Raw genomic sequence first — 21,703 nt, 5'->3', positions numbered from 1 at the left:
TGTCTCTTGTGTGTAAGATTATCAGCTGCCTCTATCTCCAAACTTATTTCCAAATTCAGAGTGTGGGAAGTGTCTGTAACCCAGACCTCCCTGGTCTGCAGGGACAGACGATGCAGGGTTCTGTGAGCATGGCACACTCGTAATGCATGTGTGTCTGCCATGGCATTGGGGTGCAGTGTGTCTAGGAGGGTGCATACCTGGCTCCTGATTAAACTGCACTTGGTGGCAGGCTGTCATCTCTGTGCTCCTGCATTACTGGTATGTGACGGCATTGAGATGCACTGATAGGAATGAGGGTATTAGAAAAGGTTTCCTTTCATCCCACTTTTTGGAACTCTAGACACAGCTTTGCTGTTTTGTTTGACATTTTGCTCTATACTGTGATGGTAGTAGGAGCCTTTGGTGAAAATAGCATAAAGATCATCTACTAATGCATGTTGCTGTCCATATGTTTAGGCAGGATAGTCAGAATGTGATTTAAGAAATGGATGATTTCTCAACAGCAATGTCTTGTCCAGATGCTTCAGGACACTTTGTCTCAAGCATCAAGAGTTTCAGAAAATGTAAGAGGATGTCGTGAAGACCTCTTCATGAATCTGAAGAACCATGAAGTTCCTCAAAATCTGTATTCAGTGCATTGCTTACCAGGTCTCTGGGATCTTGAATCTGTAACATAAGAAAAACTATTGCTCGCTGGCCATGAGGGTGCTCTTTGCACACTGTCCTTGGGTTTAGTGATCAGATGCACTACTGTTTTTCATTCACTTGGTGAGGTGAGGTTAATCTGCCTGCTGTGGAAACTCTAGAACAGAACACAGTAGCAAAGCTGGAATTATGTAGGCCTTTTTTAGTGTCACTAAAACCAGTTCCTTTACTAGGAGGACTGGAGGTTGGCCAATACACATCTTGTATCATAGGGAAAACCCAGGGTACTAAAGTCACTTTACGAAGTGATTAAAGTAGTTTAAAAAGCCTAAACGAATATAAAATAAATCGTTAAAAATAGAATTAGTGTTCCACATGTTGTATAATATAATACAGAAATACTGTGGCATCTCTTCAAACATAATAAGCCTATAAGCAAAGAGCTAATGGTGCTGACAGGTTAAAAAGGATAGGAAGGGCTTTTATAATCAATAACTTAGGGGTAGGAAACAAATTAGGAAGAAAGTAGGTCTATGAATCGATGAAAAGCAGGATGGCCTTAACATTACTCAACGGTTCAGCACTTTGGCTTTTTCTCAATATTTATCCAAGTAGAGTTTATGCGATTTCTATGGGAAGACATGGAACAGATTAGTCTGCAATAATTGAAATTCAGTGTGACGTTATGCTAATTCTGCGTAACTTCAGGTCTTGCTTTCCCTGATTTGCCTTTGTGCTTCTGCTCTTTCCATTGTACCAGGTCCCACCATCAGGCAGAGCAGAAGAGGCTAATCCAGCAAACTTATTTCCCCTGCACTTTTTTGGTAGGCAGACTGTCAGATCAGATCTGCTTACCCTGCACATCCCTGCATGTGTATTGCCAGAAATCTGCCTTTGTGCCCAGGGTTGTCTTGAAAGGCACTGAGCAATTTAAGATGTTTTAATGTGTGTGAAACTATGTATACATCAAGACCATTGTATATACATCAGTGAGTATATATATATATATGAGAGAAACTGTCAAGTCATGTCATTTACCAAAGGAAATTCTTGCAAGAGAGGCAAACAAAGCTTTGTGAACTCTACTTAGCTGTTGCTGATGCTTTCTGGAAGCATCTTGACTTACAGTGATGTGTGGGTGTAGAAAATTGTAAACATGCTTTATTTACATTTCCTATTATTATTATAGAATGACTTTTAATGACCAGCTATCCTAAGCTTGAAAATATTTAGACAGTCGAACCCACTATTCTTTGTGCTTGTATCTTTCCATGACTCTTTCCATAAAATTGATGTTTCCTTATGCTGATTTCCACATGAAGCTGATTAAAACTGCTTTTTCTTCCTCTCATGTTATGTTAAAAAAAATCAAACCCAGTTTCTATGAAAATGTAAGTAGGACTTGCTTAAAAATTTTAAGCAACTGTAGCTTTGAAGTAATCTCTGAATACCACAGCTTCCCCCAGCTTTCCTTGGGTGTTTGCATCCTGTGTACCGATCTTGCAGGCTCCAGTTCTTTCTAATGGGAGGTCTTCTGTTTTTTGCAGGGTGCCAGGGTATGGCTGCGGGAGCAGGACCAGCTGCAGCCATGCACTGTTGGCTCATGTGCCGATGGAAATGTGCTCTTCACCTCAGATTATGGCACGGTAAGTGAAGGTTGCATGAGGCTGTAGCCTATGTGAAGTTTCAAGATGTTCTTGTTCTTGCATGACCTTCATGTTAAAATGAAATATATCAATTGAAATACTGCAATCCTGAAAAGTGACCCAGTTCTGTTACAAACCATGCCAAAGGCCTAACAAAGGTTAAAAAGAGAAGATTGTTCTCTTTCTTCTGTTCATTTGTCTACTTGCATCTCTCTGCTTGATTTTTATTATGCCATCTCTGAAGGAGTTGCATTAGCAGCCTAGCAAAACCATTACATTGGCAAAATACTCCTAGGAAGGAGGCAGCTCCACCAGGTAAGTTCTGCTGGGATGTGCTTCTTGCAAGCCATGCTGCTGTAAGGGCTGTTGTGCTCACCACCATCTGCTTCAGCAGCTTTTGCCATCAGCCCTTTGGGCCTGGGCACATGGAAGTGAGCTCCCTGTGTCAGTCAGCAGTGTTAAGTGCAGCAGCTATGCACAGCACACAGTTCAACAAGGCAGCTAAGCTCCTGAGAGCAGAGCTCTCTGTCAGAGAGAGGAACAAGCTTCTTTCCTGCCTGATTTCCAGCCCTGTGCGCCTTGTGGTTCCCTGGCATGCTTTCTGCAGTGCTTGTGAAGTAACGTTGGTAGGAAGGGACCTCTGGGAATCATCCATGTCCTCAGTGAGTCAGCTCAGCTCACTAATCCTGGGAACACTATTCACTGCCTTCATTGAGGTTCTTAGTGAGTCAAACTGGGCAGGGAGGATTGGGAAATCCGCAGGACTGTGCCCTCCAGCAGTGAGCAATTAGATCTGATCAGCTGTGTTGGTGAATGGTGCTCTGCAGGCAGCTGCTTTGTTACAGAAAACTGGACAGGTTTTTTTCAGCCTCTTACCTGCAAACAAATGAGGGCAGAGGGGGAAAAGAATTTAGAACTCCAGTTTGTGGAGAGTCAGTGGTAAAACTCGTATTTTTCAGTCTTGCTTTGAAAGGACTAGATTTCAAATCATCATTCCTTTTTAAAGAGTCTGTTTTGTTTCTCAGAAACTCATCTAGTAGACATACAGGTTTTCCATTTAGTTACTCTAGTCTCAAATCCTTTCTCAAGGAGTTACCTTGTTTTGGGAGTCACTAACTCATTGTAAGAGATCACAGGGGTGTTCATCACAAGTAACCCAGCAGCCTGTGGAGGCTCAACAAATGGTGAGTACTTCTGTAACTCTTCTAGACTTGCTCCTGTCTCTTCTGATACGCTGCTATGGCCTTAGAAAATCCTCCAAACCCACCTGGCACCTCTGAAAGGACACCAGAAATCCAACCCATAGAGCCGGCTGAGTGGGTGCACCTATCACCAGCCTGTGTCCATGCTAGAAAGTGTGCACAGGATAATGCTGGCTGGAGTCACAGGTCTAAAAAAAAAAAAAAAAAGGTGGATTTGGTTTTAATGGGTTTTTTCTTTTTTTTTTTTTTTTTTGTCAATGCATTTTTCCCATGCAGTTCCCTCACCTGCCACCTTCATTGCTTCATAAACACAGGAGGGACTGGCTGTCCTACTCCAGGTGGAAACTCAGATGAAAACATCTTCACTTTACTTTGGGTTGGATGGGCTAGTTGATCCCTGTTCTAGGGATCCTAAATGTAGTGTTCTCATGTATGCTGTGGCCAGCATTCCTGAAGCTCTTGCAGCTCTGAGGTAAGAAATTCAGTCATGCTTCAGAGCTTTTGTTATTTGTTTTCACTTCCTTAAAAACACCTCAAGCAACAAATCTATCAGAAATGTCACTTCCTGGGAGGAAAGGAGGAGCCAGCTCTTAGGAAAACAATTGGAAACCACGGTCCAGATAGACCAGGCAAATACTTTGTGTATGGTTAAACATAATTTAGATGCCAGGTAGGTCTTTGCTCAAGTGCCCAGGGTTGCACTAAAGGGTGGATTTGAGACTAAGAAGGAATCATTTCTCCCTTTCTCAGCCTGGTGAGCAGGGTTGGCAATTCTCCTCTTGGCTTGCCTTCTGGCCAGGTTTTGCTTTATTCCTGACCATTGCAAGGGCTCAGAGAGAGTCCTGGTCATTTTGTTGCCTGTGGGCTAAATCTGAGACAAAATTAGTTTATCACTGGGGAGAAAGTAGAAGTCTCTGCTGGTGTTGTGAAGTGCGTGTGTGGTATTTGTTGGCTTATTTGTAGTTAGAGTGAAAGCTGAAAGATCTGCTTATTAACACCTATAACTTTCTGTTTAAATGTTAACTGGTTGGAAAAGGGATATTCCAAAGGCAGCTTTGCTGAGAGAACAGTTTGTGTTCTCACTTGCTTCAGGCAAAATCAGCCATCATATTCAGCTCAGCAGTAAGCTGCTGAACTCAGCCGTAAGCTGCTGAACTCAGCCTGGCTTACCCGTCATGCTTCCATGTTGCCTGAAACAGGATAATGGAGAGGATGTTCCTCCAAACTGATCTCCTGGCAGATTGCTGGAGGGAACCAAAAGTGAGCAGTGGAGTAAAAGGAGTCTCTTCTTTACTGGGGTGACTGGAGGTGGATCAGCGTAGCACCTCGCAAGCTCTAAGGGCACAGTGTGTCATCATGTCTGGGTCATGTTTGTCTCTCAAACCTCAGAATTCCTCTGGAAAAAACCCTTTGACACAATCTTGGGAACAAAATACTACCACATCTGTCTCCAGGATCCTGGATGATCACTGCTGTCTGTTGGTGATAGAGACTGGAAACTTGTCTCTACCCTGGAGGACACAGGACGGATTAAAAATCAAGTCTCACCCAGCACCAGTGAAGGCCTGAAATTTCTCCTTCATGCCAAAGGTGCCTTCCAGAGACACAGAAACCTCATCTCCCAAATCTCAGCAGGGCTGGAGGCTCTAGGTGAGCTCTAGGGGTTCAGTGATGCACAAGGGTATCAGGTGAACTCCAGTCTCAGGGACACACAGGTGACACGGTGGCCTCAGCCAGGGTGTCAGTGTGATGCCTCGAGGGCATCAGACCACTCCTCCAGGAAGTGTTTCATTTATGCAGTGTTTCTGTCCAGAGGATACCGGAGCCAATGCTTCTAATCCATCTCTGCTGCAGTCCTCCCAGAGCACCTGCTTAAATCTTTGAGGATCTTGTACCAGATTTTTTTTTTTTTTGAGAGGAATGGCTGAATAGTCCCAGCCAGAGGCAGCTCAAGGCAAGTTTAGCAGGTGATGATCTAATCTCTAATCATTTACTTGTGTATTTAGGGCCTCTGGTGTTCTTTAGGGTCCCGGTTTCTCCAGTGTTATCATCAAGAGCAAGTAGACAAGCTCTGGCCCATCACACAGTTATTTTTTTATTCTTAAAAGCCTCTTGGCACAGGTGCTGCTGACTGCCTGGTATCTTTTGGGACACTTGTACGCTCAGCTTTTTCTCTGGATGTTTTCTTAATATTTCTCTTCTGGTCCAAATGGCCACAAGTGCTGACAATGCAGGGGTGAATGAGTAAGTGCCAGACAGATGTAAGCAGAGATCACATCATACTGCTCTGGACTTGTCCCCTTCCAAAATTTGTCTAGGTCAGCAGAGAAGAGAGAGCCAGGGTGGTTTGCTGCCTCATGGTTTGAAAGTGCTGTAGTGGTTCTGCTCCTGACAGAGTCCAGTTCACGTTGCGCATCTGCAGCTTGTACTCTTCACTGAATTTAGTTGTCCCATTCTCCCTTCCTGCTCCATCAGTTCTCTTGTGACAGAGGCCTCTACTCTGAAGAAGAAATAGAAATAAAAATTGCTGTGTTTCTCCTGGGCCATGCTTGCAGAGTAGGGCTCCTGCTGCTGGCAGTCGTACCTCTCTGATACTCAGGCACAAAAGTGGTGCGGAGAAGCTTAGAGATGCCTGGTGAAAGCCTGTGTGCTGGAGTGGGCTTTGTCCTGTGATGTTCATGAGCATGAACTATGTATTTTTGAAAACCTCCTGGCTGACAAAAAAAATTGGACTGTGGGTGGTTTCCGAAAGGAAGAGACCAAGTCGTTGTCACGTTAGGTGTGACTGGGCAGACCTGGGGCAAACACATCCAGGGAGATGAGCCTGCTTCTGCTTCCCAGCTCCCTCCAGGAGCAGAGCTGCTGTTGTAATTGTGCAGGCTTCACAGGTAGCACGGGGTTCTTGTAGGGGGATCCTGCGCTAGGTCATTCCTTCCTCACACTGGCAAGGGTGCAGCCTCAGAGCTGAGAAGGGGCACTTGTTGGGCACCTGCAATGCACCGCAGCAGTGAGCACCCTGCAAGGGACTGGCAAGGTTGAAGCGGGCAGGGTGACCTCATTCTGTCCTCAGCCTGCAGCTGGTGGATGGCCTCTCCCTGGCAGTCACAGCAGCCGAAGGACTCCAAGAGAGCAGGCAGGAGAAACGAGTTAGATCAATGCTATAGATCATGGTTCATTCTCTGTGGAGTCTGTCAGTTGCTTGCTGGCACCTAGGAGTACTGACAAACAGAGATGGAAATGCCATAGACACCAGAGCCCCAGAAGGGAAGGAAAAGCCCAAGTTTCTTTGGAAGGGTTACTGCAGGCCGGTTTGCTTCTCCAGGCTTCCTGTATGAAGTCTCCCATCTGTTTATATTGGGTCTTACCATCTAGTGCAGCTTGGGATGCTGGGTGGGAGATGGCACATGGTTGAATCCAAGAGTGGGAAGCAACTGAAATAACTTGTGAAATGCCAGCATCGTGCTTGAGGAGGAGGAAAGGAGGGCTGGGATCTGGTTATGGTGGAGGAGAACAGTCACATAATCTCAGCTGTGTTGAATGGGGGTGAGGAAGATGACCTAATAGTGGAATAGTGGGTTACTGAGGAGGAGGAGGAGGAAGCTCTAGCAGGAAGAAGGATGCAGCAATTGAAGCAAGAAGAGTGCAGCCTCATACAAGTAGAAGCTCTTCCCAGAGCAGTAATAGAAGTTAATAGCTGCCACTGCACAAACATTTAAAAAGTTGTATCATATACATACATGCCAGTGTGCACATAGGATGTCACTCCTTTACTTGGCTTTTCATCTGCTTTGCTTTCCTCTAGTCTTGACATGACAATGTCTCCCAGACACTCTCTGGCTGCTTCTATGGAGAGTGCAGGGCCAAAACCTGGAATGTGAATAAGCTTTGCCTCGATCTCCCACAGAGACATGATGCCACCTGTGTTTTTGTGCAGGATTGTTCCTGGTCTCTTGGGAGCAGCTGCCGTCATTATTCAGAGTTACACGTGTAGTGTGTAATACCTGTGCAGCCCAGAGCAGCTGGAAGCTGGTGCCCTGCTCCTGCTAAGGGGATTTTATTAAAAAACAAGTAACCTTGCACTGATCTGTCCCTGTCAGTAGTGAAGATGAGAGATTGACTCTGTAGCAAAAGAAGAGAGTGTTCTGTATGGTTTCTGGCCAGAGAGCTCAAACTGGTAGGAACAGGAAAGGAAGAATGACTATAAAAATAGGGAGCAGATTTGTGCATTATTCATTTCCTTTTCCAGTGCTGAAGTATAAAGCTGTGAAAAGGAGCATATTTCCATTAGGGAATAAGACCGTGTGCCCACATGTCATGAGCTTGTTTGTCCTTTCCCCCATTCTTCCAGGTATTCCAGTATCCCAAGGCCTCCCTTACCAGGGAAAAGGTCTTGCCAATGCACCAGACCAGCGTTGATGGGGTAGAAGACATGTCCATGCTGGGAGATCTGCATGAAGCTGCCATCCTGCTTAACCTGCACCAGCGCTATCAACAGGGTAACATCTATGTAAGTGCTCAAGCTGGGCCACATCCCTTCTGGCTAATGATATTTGTTTAGTTCTGATGCCACTCAGCATGTGAGATACTGATTTTAGTGTTGTTTCCTGAGCATTGTTTCAGGTGAATAGAAAATGAGATGTTTTGTTTTCCCTGCCTTGCCAGCTCCATCAGCCCTGTGAGATCCTTCCTCTATCAGGAGGGTATCTTTGAATGTATAGAACTTCTAAAACATGAATGTTCACCTCTAGGCTTTGTCGCAATTGTGCAGCTTCATGAACACCCATGTATTACAAACTGGCATTCATGTTCCCCAGATTCCCCATTATTGTTGTTCAGAGATTTATATGGCCAAGTAGGCTGGAAAGTGCAGTGTACACAGGTTGTTGCTGAGTATCTCTTCTGATCCGGGCAGATGAAGCTATTGCCTCTTTCTAAAACTAGGAAAGCAAGCTTGTTGCCTAATTCTTCAGCTTTTACGTGCAGTTGTGCCTTTTTTGAGTTACCCTGCTGTCCTTGCACAGGCGAGGCCTCAAAGCACTTCCTGATTTCCCTCAGGCCCTCAGGAAGGAGGCAAGCATCAGGAAAATGACTTGTGAGGGAAACCGCACCTGGGACAAGGCATACCTGGAGTGCTGGGGTGGCAGCGTGCTCTGCTGAGACATGGAGAGGACAGGAGGATATATTGCAAAGACTGCCTTACTTTGCTTTACTCTCACCTTGCTTGTCCATTCTATGTGCACCCAGAGTTTTTCAGATTTTGACAGGAAAAATGTGAATCTCTGTGTTGCATAGCAACTATTACCAAGGCAACCAAACCATATGCACCTGTACTCCAGGAAATTATCAATAAAATGACCCCATTTCTGAACAATCTCCTGCACAGGGATGTGCAAATTCTCTCTTTTGTTACTGTAGATCCTCCTTGCCTGTTGTCTGTCAACACAGCCTTGTGACCCTGTAGCAGTACTCATGTGCACACACTCTTTTGATGGCCCTTGTCCTTGCTGCTCTTCCTGACCTGTGTTTGACATTCACTATGTGTTTGTGCAGCTTTTTGCCCATGTGGGTATATTCCTCCCACTTCCTCTTCCTCACACTTTGAAACGCGAGGCAGGGTTCTCTCCCTTTTCAGTCTGTGCCTTGCACCAGAGATGCTAGACCGCCAGCACTGTAACAGTGTCACAGCAGCTGTATCTCCTTAAGCCTTTCCTCTAGCTGGTAGAATCATAGAACAGTTCGGGTTTGAACAGACCTTCCGAAGTTGTCTAGTCCAAGCCCCCTGCAATGAGCAGGGACATCTTCAACTAGATCCTCATTCCTTCCTCTATTCAGTGTTAGTTCTGTGCCTTCTCCATCTGTGTGATGTAATTTTTGGCCTATGCATAGTGCACAAATGCCAGCTGTGCACCTCAGATCTGATTTTTTTTTTGAGATTTATGAAGGAGCCTGACTTCTGTAACGTGCTCAGAGCTGGGAAGAACCCCTCAGTGAAGGACTGTAAGACCCTCTGTGAGTGGGACTGTATCTGGGTATATGTGTGCAGTGTCTGACCTGGAGAACACCAAGCCGTAGAAGTGCTGTTTTGCATTTCTGCAGTGCAGTTGCAGTTACCTTATCACAAACAATTAGTTTTTGCCATAGGCCAGCTGCATATAGTTTTCAGTTAAGCAGAAATTGAGAATGTCAGCTATCACCTAATGACTTGCAGTGATCTGTTAACACCATGAATGTTACAGAGCTTGTGTTCATTTAATATCATCCTCAACAGTCTCCACAGATAGAACATAGGCTAAGGTTGCAGATGAAGCTGTACTGAGAGGAGTTATGCTTTTCAGTCAGGGACAAAAATATTTGGAAGGAAATCAGAGAGACCAGAATCAGGTGAGAAGTAAAATTATTTTTCTGGAAAACACATTCAAGGACTGGGTAACATGAAATACTGATAATTAGTATTAAAAATACTAATAATATCATAAAAATGATTCAGGATGGAAAACTGAGAATGTGAAGTGGACAGCTGCTGTGAAAAAGGGCAGTGCAGTTCTGAGCTGTTCTAATGCCTGGAGGCACCCTACCATGACCTCCTAAAGGGGTCCTATTTGGTTAGGGAGTGTAGGTAGCAGTATATCTAGACGATTGTGGTACCTATAATTGATTTGCTGCAGGAATACTGACAATCTCAGCAGTACCTTTTGTTTTCCAAAGAAATCCTATTCAATCTTTATCAAACTCTTTAAGCAAATTATGTGAGAACAGCAACAGCCTGCAGCTTTTAGGAGTGCATCTTCCCTTCTCTCTTAATTGCTGCAGTTCCTGTATCCGTTAATAAAAGTAGACCCAACATAATGTGAGTGATGTATAAATGAGCCAGGGGCTGTATTGCCACATTTTGTGCTGTCCCTAGCATTGCCAGGCTGAACCACCCAAGTAGGATCTATTGTCTTGATTGTGTTGAGAAGCAGACATGCCACGCATGGCTTGTCCTACTCTAAAGAGTTCTCTGGGGATGATCACTCCTTGCTAATGGAGTGGCTGGTATATACAATGTTGATTCACAAATGCTACCACTGTTAAAATTTGTGGATAGAAATTGTCTGTAAGGGACTGTAGGTGATGAAAAGACTGCAACTGGGAGATGGGAGTTTCCTAGAAACACCTTTGAAAGAGATGGCTGTAGTGGAAGAACTGAGAGGGACTGAGGTGGGGGGGCTCCATTCGTTGAGAGAGCTGGAACTAGAGTGGGAAACTGAAAATGAAACATCTGAGAGGAAAAAAAATGCAGTGATGATCTGAGAGAAGTGTTAGGAAGGAAACCTCTGTCTTGTAGTCTCTGGACAATGTCTGTTGCTCAGCTGCTTGTACGGTGCTTTTTCCTGATCTGTGTTTTCCCTATCAGTGCTTTCCTATTTTCTCACACCTATCTTGCCAAAGATCATTTGCTTGCTTATTGCTTTCATCACGAATTATATTTCTTCCCACAAAACTCCATGTCAGAGAGTCCTCAGGACTTGTTGCATGCTAGCCTGTTCATACTGATAATGCAATTAGGCCTGTGTAGATTTTTTCCCTCTGATGACCTCTGACTGCTGCTTTCATAGACAAATTTCTCAGTCTGGCTTCAGAGCCTGGCATTGCGGTATGGCCTCAGATTCCATTTGGCAGGGAGAAAGCACGTGTCTTTCTTGTCACCAAGTGTTTTATTTACAGCTTCTCCAATGGATGCGTACAAATCCTTGTATATATATATGTGGTGACTTGTAGTTCATGGTTTGGAAATAATACTAGATGGTATCCCTGACCACAGAGCTTGGCACCTGCTGCAGCTATCTAAGTGTTTCCTCTGTCACCCCTGCTGAGAATGAGTATTCCTGGAGTAGAGCAGTCCACGCTGTCCCTGTGAAGGAGGCCACCGCAGAAGCAGCGGGATTTAAGCTGGATGTTGACCATATTACAAAGTCATTGTTAGGAAAGTGGTGCCACCATTGCTCTGAAGTACAGCTCTGAGAATAACTGAATTTGAGCTGGTTGGCTGAGCCAAAAAGGTCATGCCCAAACCCCAAAATTAATTTGCTTCTGACTTCATAAAAGAATACATTAGAAATGCAGTATTAGGCTTTCTATGTTTAATTTTAAACATTACTATCTCTTTTCTTGAACTATGAGATTTTCAAAATAAATATTTTCAAAATAAATTGCTTAGAAAATGTAGAAATGTTTTGACTTGAAATCCTGAGTTTCATCTTCAGCTGTCAATTTTGATTTGGCTTACCGAACAATTTAACCTGCTCCAAACAGCATTTTTCAGCAGAATTAAAGCAATATGCTTTAGTGGCTCTTTGCACACACGCGTGCGTGAGTGTGTATTTCTGTGTCCCACCTCTTTGTTCAGAAGGTACTTGAACATTGCCAAGCCCCCTCTACTTAACACTGTGGATAGTGGCATTGAAGGTATCTCCTGACACTCCTTCAGTCCTGGTTCTGCTTTTCAGATTCAAGCACAATTCAAGGTAGCTGGGCATGAAGACAACTTCCTGTTTTTAAATTGTGTAAGCTTAATTCAGCAAAGACAATAGAATCACAGAATAGTTAGGGTTGGAAAGAACCCTAAGACTATCTAGTTCCAAACCCCCTGCCATGGGCAGGGACACCTCACACTAAACCATCTCACCCAAGGCTTCGTGCAACCTGGTCTTGAGCACTGCCAGGGATGGAACATTCGCAGCTTCCCTAGGCAGCCCATTCCAGTGCCTCACCACCCTTACAGTAAAGAACTTCTTCCTTATATCCAATCTAAACTTGCCCTGTTTAAGTTTTAACCCATTACCCCTTGTTCTATCACTACAGTCCCTAATGAAGAGTCCCTCCCCAGCATCCCTATAGGTCTTCTTCAGATACTGGAAGGCTGCTATGAGGTCTCCATGCAGCCTTCTCTTCTCCAGGCTGAACAGCCCCAACTTTCTTAGCCCATCTTCATACGGGAGGTGCTCCAGTCCCCTGATCATTCTCGTGGCCCTAAGAACTCGTAGACTAAGAACATTTTATTGCAGAGCAGAAAAATTCAAACTGCCCCATTATGACCCAGTTGTGCAGCCCCTGCCCTGGGATTTGACATTCTTTGCCATTGTTTGAGCTCTCTGCTTAAGCCTGAATTCCTTATTTAGGCTTTCTTCCTTCATCATGAGTTATTTCAAGGTCTGGGTTTGTTGTGATTTTTTTGTTTTTTGGTTTTGTTTTTTTTTCTTTTTCCAGGAGCTTTATTTCCTTGCTTTGTTTTGTTTTCTCCCCCTAGACAAACATTGGCTCCATTTTGGCTTCAGTAAATCCCTACAAACCTATCCCTGGTCTGTACAGTGTGGATGCCATAGACTTGTACAGACAGCACCGCCTGGGTGAGCTGCCTCCCCATATCTTCGCCACTGCTAACGAGTGCTACTGCTGCTTGTGGAAGCGTCATGACAGCCAGTGTGTTCTGATAAGGTTAGAAATGGGACAACCTGATACTCCCAGACTGCATTACATGCCTTGCTCCTGCTGCTCCATTTGCAATGACATCTGCCTGAATATCCATACCATCTTGCCTACCCTTTGCCTGATCCCTGCTTGCCACAGTGGCGACGCCACGTGTTTATTCCTGGAGATCACTTTTCTGCCGTGGGTGGGATGGTCATTAGCTCTGTCTGTCCTGGATTTGTGAATGAAATGTATGGTTTTTTCTTAACAGTGGAGAAAGTGGAGCTGGAAAGACTGAGAGCACCAAGTTGCTGCTGAAATTTCTATCAGCTATGAGCCAGACCTCCCTTGGGGCCCCTGCATCTGAGAAGAGCACTCACGTGGAAGAAGCCATCCTGGAAAGCAGGTACAGTCACTCTCACTGACGCGTGGGGCCCATTCTTGCGGATGCTGTCATGCTGGGGCAGCCTGTCTTTGGTAGGGCTCTGCCTTCTAGATAGCTGTGCCGTGGATGGACGCAAACCTGGAAGGTGAGGATCATGCAGCTGAACTGTGTAATATCAGGGAAATGCAGCAGTTATGGTCTTACCAGGATGCTTCACACTGACTTCTCTTTGAGCTGCCCGTGGACGAATTAGGCTTCTTTCCAACAGCAGTGGGGGGTGCCTGTGGCAGCCAGAATCCCTCTAGCCAAGGCTGGGATTTCTCCTCCTGTCAGTACACGTGGCTGCACCCTAGAGCTCACCCACATGTCACTCCCCTGTCCCTCTTTCCAGCTCTACATCTGTTGTGTCAGTATCTGGAGGGGACATGGGTAACATCCCTCCCTGGTTGTCTCAGGTCATCCCTGTCTCCTACAGTTCTCAGTTGTGTCTGTGCTCACAGTGAGTCTCCATCACGCTCTGATTCCTGGTCTTCTCCTTTAGCCTTACTCTCCCCCTGGACTGTTTGTTTCAGCCCCCCTGTATGTCTTGCCTCATGTGTCCTGTGCGCTGCGTTGCAGCTCTCTTGCTGTCCAGGCAGGTGATTTCATGGAGAACTGTCCATGGGAGCTGTAAGGGGCATGAGCGAGGAGGTTGCTGGGGCTGCAGCAGGGTTATGTGGGAGGAAGCCCGTGTTTGGAGCTGGGGAATAACCACCACCCACCAAAACCTTGCCAAGGCATCAGGTAGGCAGGGAATAATAGAATCATAGAGTGGTTTGGGTTGGAAAGGACCTTAAAGATCATCTAATTCCAACAGCCCTGCCATGGGCAGGGACACCCTCCATTAGACCAGGCTGATCAAATTCCCATACAGCCTGGCCTGGATAAAACATGTTTGGGAAAGAAACTGGCAGCCATAAGGGGATGGAGACAAACTCTGTGGGGAATTCCTCATGCCAAAGGAGGTCCTGACACCCCCAAGGAACTGTGGTGACTCATGCCAGGGCAGGGATACCTCTGGGGGACTGTGGCCCATGAGTGAACCATGCTGGAACAGGGACACCAAGGAAAAAAGCATCAGGAAAATGTGAATAAGCAGTAAGGAAACAAAGAGAGAAAGAAAGAGTTACGTGTGTGTAACCCCAGCCTCTGTGCTGCCAGCTTCCTTGAGGGTGGAGTTGTGAGGGACTGGTGGTAAAATGGGAGCTGAGGCTAAGAAAAGATGAACAATAGATGTCAACTTTCAGGTAAACCTTGGGAAAAGGGAAGAAGGATGTTTACTTAAGTGTCTGTTTTATTGTTTGTGTCCTCCTTTCTCTTAACACCTGAATTCTATTTAGTAAATTAAATTAAAATCTCCCAGCACAAGACCATCTTGCCTGTGACTGGAGACCTTGCTGGGGGTCTTGCAGTCCAGTACTGTCAAGGGCGAGGCTGCAGGCTGGTCCCAGTTTGAGACTCTGATAGTTGCAGTAACCTCCAGAGGTATAAATCAGATATCTGCGACAGAATCTAGATGTGTAATAGCTGAAATCCTTTGAACCGTCTGTGCAAAAGTGACTGTCATGCAAGTGGCATATTTCAGGGCCCAGAGAGAAGGAATGTTTCTGGAAGATGGTGACACAAAAAGTTACTAGTAACTGTGGGGGAAATAGCCTAAGCAGACATGGAGTGTCTAAGATAGCAGCTGCAAGAGCATTGCAGTTTTTAGGTTCCTTGTAAGCGGAGCAGCATCAAGTAGAAGGGTTGCTGCCTTTGGACCTGGTGCTTGAAGAGACCATTGTTGGATGATTTATGCTTTGCAGGGTGCAGATTTCGCCAGGGACATTGGCAAATTGGTAAAAGCTCTTAAGTGCAATACAGTCATGACTCAAGATCTGCAGAATCTGTTTTAAGGCAAGCAGCTTAGAAGGCTCAAGCCCACTTAGCGGTTAAGTGGTAACTTGACTGTGGTCCAGAAAGCTTATAATGGTAAGGTAAGTGATTCTGGAGTCTGCAGGGTCCCACAGCTGTGAGGTTTAGTGAAGTAACAGCTCGTGACCTGTTTTGTGTACATCTTTAGTGTTAAGTGAGCTGTTGCAATGTGAGTGCCAGGCAGTGTGAATTGTCACCTTTTCCCTAAGAAGAGAAGCTGATGACCTGGCCCCGAGCCAGGAGCGGCTGCCGCTGCTATTGAGTCTACCTCATGTGTTTGCGGTTCAGCCTTACTTGCTCTGCCAATGGCCCTCCTTGGGTTAGCTAATGGCAGCTTTTCATCCTTGCACCCCAGCACATATCCAGGAGCAATGCTGGATTCTTTCTCAATTTCAGACAGCATTATAAACAAAGCCTTATGTCAGCTTTCTATAATTTGTTTGTGTTGTAACATTCATACTTGGTGTATTTCTCAGAAATCAGGCTCTTAAAACTCCTTTTGCACTGTTTGTTTGGTCTGTTTTCCTTCTTGAAAATATCCAGCATTCCATTAAAAATTCTGCTAACTTTCCTCTGAGCTTTCTTTTCTTGTTTGTTTCACTTCTCTGCGTTGGTGCCACTGCTGACAGCAGAACCACCTTTCCTGTTATCCCTCTAATCTTCGAATCTTCAGCTATGCATCTTAATCCTGGAGCTGCATATGTCGTAGTATTTCTAGAATCTAGGCTTCACTTTCTGCTGCCCTCCTGAGACTGTTTCCGATCTTTTTGAGTCCTGCAACACCCCCTGCCCACATCCAGCCAAGTAGCCAGCATCACCTTTCTGATGCGCTGCTCCACCTCACGCAGTCTGATGTGGCATCAAACTCCACGTTGCAATGTCCCTGCTGGCCTGGGCAGTCTGCTCTGCCCTCATTCCTGGCTGCACCAGCTCACCCACCCCTCTGCCTCGCAGCTGCTGCCAGCCTCAGACACCCACGTGCATGTTTCCTCCCCCATCCCTGACAGAATTCTGCATTCATGTTCACGAGCCCATTGCCAAACTAAACTATAAAGACACTTCCTTGTGCTTTCCTTATCTAATTTAACATGATTTAGAAACACAAAGGTTGGCTGGCTGGTCACTGCACTCTCACTGCAACTGTAGTAGTCATATAATGTAACCCTGTCCTCCCTTTTTCTGGTTGTTCCCATTAATTATTGTTGATTCATAGTGTTGGTGTGCTCACTGGGATATTCCTGTGCAATGTCCTTATTTACATACTTCTTTCAGAGTCATGGGTCTTGGAGTTCACATCCTTCAGGGCAAGGAACTTAACCTCCTGATCTGTGCATACAGATTTCTATGACTGCGATTTCTATCGATGTAGCCTGTTACAATGGAGCAATCTCATTTCTATGCTTGTGTTTCTTTAAAGTGATGTTTTCAAGAAATAAACTAGGACAATACTGCCTGAAGTTTCCTGAAGGTTGTTGGGCCTTTCCTAACCACAGCTCTCACTTAGATACCACTTGCAAGGCCTGAAGCTTTCAACAGTCTCCAGCAGTATCTGTAATTGTGATTATTTGTCGTGTTAATAATTATTAACTTGTGAATAATCCTGTATCTGCCCCTGTCTTCAGTGGAACCATGCAGTGGATTGATAGAGATGTTTAAAAAGCCAGTATTTCTCAGGGTGATAATAGCAAACATTTTTGTTAAAAACTACATGTTTTAAAAATAAACATGACCCACATACAGGCTTGTTCTTGTAGCGTCTCCATGGCTCCTTACTTGTCAGGCCTTCAGATTATTTTAGAATTGGCTAAATTGCAAAAATGAATATTTTAATCCTGAATTCAGCATGTCAGTTTGAATGCTTTGAGCTTCCCTTGTACTGTTCTGTGGAGCAAGAGCTGAGCTGCATTTTAACTCACCAATTTCCATATTGTATGAACCTCCTTGAAGACAGGAAGGTGACCAGGAGACAGAATTCTTCAATTCATCACCTGTCTGAAATTTAGTGGTAGATTATTTCTCAACTTTTTTTTTCCTGAAGTGGATTATGTGGCTCTCTTGGAAGAAAGTTTTCAATCTATAGTGTGTGTATATAGTCCCTTTACTTGGAAACCATGTGGCTTGTACCAGCCTAAGTAAGATTTAAGTAATAAGGGCTTGTGTGTTCCAGTACCAAACAAATCAGTTTGGTACTATGTTTGTTTGATAGGTCAAAAATGTTGGCTTGTCATTTTTAGAGATGATTTATACTGTCCCCTCTCTCAAAGACAGAAGCAGAAACAAAGCAGTATGTGATTTAAACCCATGGAGTGTTTGCCCTATATGTTTGATGCTTCTGAAAATCCTGAAAAAAAACACAACCACAGGCCTGTATCATGGGATGCTGCTGTGTTAAGCACATACATACCTGGCTGGGTCTTGCCTTCTTTCATTTCCTGAAGCCACATTGGTGAGGAATGCCCTTGACAGTGTGAACACCAGCCTGCAGCCGTATTCACTGGGGACTGATTTAATTAACTCCGATCCCAAAGGTTCAAAATTCATCTAGCAGCGTGTTAAATTGCTCTTGCCATCCTTCCTTGCCCTTGAGCTCTTCCTGCTTGTCCAGTCTGATGCTGTAATGCATTAATCTTGCATGGCAGTGCACACTGTGCAAATGGCAAAGAGCTGGGCACATGCTTTGTTTTAATGGTATCTCATCACCAATCATATCTTCATGGCCTTGTTTCTGCAGCCCCATTCTGGAGGCCTTTGGAAATGCCAAGACCATTTATAACAACAATTCCAGCCGCTTTGGCAAGTTCATCCAACTGCACTTCTCTCAACATGGACACATCCAAGGAGGCCGAGTAACTGATTGTATCCTTTTCTTCAGTGAACCAGAAACGGGTGGAGTGAGTGAAGATGAGGAGCTCAGAGTGGGACAGGAAATCCCTCAGCACAGTTTCTCAAACCCAGTTTGTAACTGTGAGAAAGATTTGCAGCTTGAAGAGGGAAATGGTTTTTGTGGCTCTGCAGCACATAACTCTGAAAACCTTTTGTCTAGCTATTACATTAGGTAGGGACACATAGTCTGACTTTTCACTTGTCAGTCACAACACTTGATACTTAAATCCCTAGAATTTGCTGCCTAAGAAAATGCCTCATGTTGATTGCATCCTGTTGTTCACAGAGGATTGTTCCCTTATGTTAGGTCTGCCAGTGAATTCACAATTTAGAAAAGTGAGACCAAGCTAAGAATCGGTATATTCTGCACAATATTTGGATGCAGAGAACAGGAATTTAGAGGGCCAATGAAGACTCCCTGTTTTGGTCTGCCCATCTCCAGTGGACCTTGGAACACTAATCATAGAATCATAGAATATCTTGAGTTGGAAGGGACCTGTAAGGATCATTGACTCTAACTCTCTGCTCCTTGCAGGATTACCTAAAACAAAATCACATGACTAAGAGCATCATCCAGATGCTCCTGGAACTCTAGACAGGCTTGGTGCCATGACCACTTCCCTGAGGAGCCTGTTCCAATGACAACAAGGACAGGGAAGACTGGATATAGTCGAATTATGTTGTGCTATGACCACTGTCTTCCCTGTATGCCCATGTACCCTTCTCACAAAGACTTTGAGACTTTGACCTATCTTTTGTCTGCACGAGGCAACTAAAGCTGCCCTGGCTGCATTTCTTGATGCTGATATTCAAAGCTGCTGCTGACCGCAAATAACACCAATTTCCACTGGAGTAGCAACCGGATGAATTTACAACTGTTGTAAATAACAAGCTTGGATTGTGTAGTCTCTGCTTTTTATGCTCAGTAGATGAAAGATAGCAGTCTCTTGTAGAAGCAATGACAACTGATGCAAGCTTTACTGTTTGCAATAGAGACTTTCAGATTAGAGTGGCGTCTCTGTCTTTTTAAGTGTCCCTAATGTGGCTCATCCTTTGTAAGGTTGCCTCACCACGTGTAGGTCCTATGCTCTATCTGACCCTGCCCTTTTAAATGGATCTTTGGCACATGATACTTCCTTGGACAAAGAGTAAAGAGGATCTGAGATGATGTTTGGGACCACCCTTCGTTCCACTTTCTAAAGTGTCAGTTATTTAATGATTTGTTGTTTGTTACACTGTTCGTCCTAATGTGTCTAGAAGATTCTTTGGCAGTCATCAGCAGATCTGTGAATATGTTATTTGAATGGTTTTTCTTTAACATGCTGTTCAGATTTACTGGAAAAGGTAGGTATCACCTTTACTGACTGCTGCGCGAGTCCTGTCCTCACAGTATGTTGGGGCAGTGCCAGATCTCCTCCAGAATGATATTGCCTCTGTCACAGCACATAGCTCCTTCACTATCCTCTTCCTCAGTTGAGACAGTTGCAGCTGTATCGCCTAAAAAGCTAATGTCTATGTTTGTTCTTTATCTATATATCTGAGCCTGTTCTCTCTTTGTAAACTCTGTGCATTACAGAGAAACTTCAAGAAAAAGCTGTTTACCAAGGGTAAAAGGAGAGAGAACAAGTACCTGGGAACTCAGTTCCATAGAGGGGAATATGGGGTTACAACTCCGAAATGCAGACATATCTGCTCTGATGTAGGTTACTTTGAACACCAGAACTCACTGAGTAGTGGGGCCAGAATTGAAAGTTCAGTTTGTCCATGCGTGTACACTCTGAGTTCAGAGAAGTCTACATGCTTGGTTGCACACATGACAAGATCTTCATGTAGACCTTATTTAGACAACACCATCACTGACCTGGAAGAAGCCTCTCTTGTGTATTGGCCCTGGAGACTTACCTGTATCGTGGGCCTCTCTTTGCCTTTGCAACCACAAGTGCAATCTCTTTCTACTGGCTACTCCTGTATTCTTTGTTTCAGAACAGAGTGGTACACCAGAACCCTGGAGAGAGGAATTACCACATCTTTTATGCTCTTCTAGCTGGTGTGAGCAAGGAGCAGAAAGGTAATTTCATTTTCTGGAATATGTTTCTGTCCTTTCTCCAGTCCAGCATGGGAAGCAGATGTAAGTCAGTCAGAGCATGGCTAATTCAGGTACTTGAAGGCCATATGGTGATTTAATAGGAAACAGAAAGGAGATTTGAGAGAAATAGGCTGAGGATGACAGAAATGTTGTATGAGAAAAGACAATTCAGGCATTCTGAGGTGGAGGGAAAAGTCTGTGCAACTGTGGTGAGGTAATGAAATTAGCTAGAGGCAAAGGAAGAGTGAAGTCTCTTGATTCAGATGCTGATGGGAGCTGTTCAGGGAGTTCAAATGTTGGAGAGACAGACATGCAACAAACCTTCAGTATAGGTAAGAGGAGTGAGAAGAATTAGATCGGCAACGATGCAGGACTAGAGTCAAAACATGCCTAGTATCTGAATAAAAGATTTATGGCTCTGTACATAGGGAAGGGAGAGGTCAGTCTGGAAGAGGGCATGCAGAGAAAGCAGTAGCTGCAAGCAGTGGGAGAATCCTCTTGGTAGTACAGCACCCCCTTAACAATATTTGTGTGTAGCTGCCTTGGCACTGCTGAGCACTGGTGGTCTTGCTGAAGAGGTCACATGGGTGGACAGGAACATGTTACAGTTGAAGTCTGGTTTTGAGGGATTGGGGAGCTTCCTTATGCTTTTATTCTGTGTATGTTAGGATCATCAGATAGAATTGGGCCTGACACAGAGTGGGAGTAGGGCTTCAGTTCTAAAGAGTTCATGCAGGAATGGCTACACAGGTCTATTCAGAGGATCTATCTACAACAAAAGGGAAGTCGAGACCATGGTTATCAGTGAGTGCTTAGAGAAAGCATACAAACTAGATTATTTTCTTCAGCAGATCTTTGCTATTCTTCCCCATCTCCTTTCCAAGCTGGTGTCCCAGCCTGCTTCACTTCCCCAGTCTGTAATGTGTTTCGAGTTCTTGATCATCCTTGTCTCCTTTTTTCATATATCTTTCAGTTCTACCTCTGTCTTTTTCAAAATGGGGATCAAACATGCAGTTATCATTTAAGATGAGGTTGTGGTATAGATACATACAGAGACCTAATTCTGGGTTTATGTTTAGTTCTGTGTTCCTTCTAAAACTGAAGGAACTGAAGTGTATTCAGTTTTTGACTGTTGCTCAGCAATGACATGGTATCTTTAGAAATCTTACTGTGACTCTTGGAACTCTGCCTCAAGTGGTAATACCTAAATTAGAGGTTGTTACTGTATGTGTATGGTTAAGACTATTTTTCTGTACACTATACGAGATTGAATTTAATCTTCTGTTCTTTTTCTAAGTCAATTCAGTATTAAGGCATTCTGCAAGCCTGCAGCTTGGGATTTGACTGTTCTAAAATGTTTTACATACCATCTTCAAGCTTTGTTACCACATACCTTCCTCTTTTCCTTCCCCAGCGAATTCATTGTTTAGGTGTAGATTTTGAGGGATATGGA

The 21,703-nt window shown here is 44.5% G+C and overlaps 1 protein-coding gene across 1 annotated transcript in view; it reads left to right on the top strand.

Moving 5' to 3' along the window:
• The window catches only part of LOC130610421 (unconventional myosin-X-like), a 94,526-nt gene that overhangs the window by 11,871 nt on the left and 60,952 nt on the right, over positions 1-21,703 (top strand). Inside the window, exons 2-8 of the mRNA XM_057430302.1 lie at positions 2,193-2,291; positions 7,842-8,000; positions 12,783-12,970; positions 13,215-13,349; positions 18,013-18,137; positions 19,495-19,508; positions 20,148-20,232. Of these exons, the coding sequence (XP_057286285.1) occupies positions 2,193-2,291; positions 7,842-8,000; positions 12,783-12,970; positions 13,215-13,349; positions 18,013-18,137; positions 19,495-19,508; positions 20,148-20,232 (805 nt within the window). The remainder of the gene's footprint in view (positions 1-2,192; positions 2,292-7,841; positions 8,001-12,782; positions 12,971-13,214; positions 13,350-18,012; positions 18,138-19,494; positions 19,509-20,147; positions 20,233-21,703) is intronic.

This window comes from Pezoporus wallicus, unplaced genomic scaffold (genome assembly GCF_028554395.1).
Source record: "Pezoporus wallicus isolate ANWC-B61680 ecotype Strahan unplaced genomic scaffold, APGP_CSIRO_Pwel_v1 contig_5261, whole genome shotgun sequence".
NCBI classification, from domain to species: domain Eukaryota; kingdom Metazoa; phylum Chordata; class Aves; order Psittaciformes; family Psittacidae; genus Pezoporus; species Pezoporus wallicus.
Note: the sequence above shows the minus strand (reverse complement) of the source record. Positions and strands in the feature narration are given on the sequence as shown.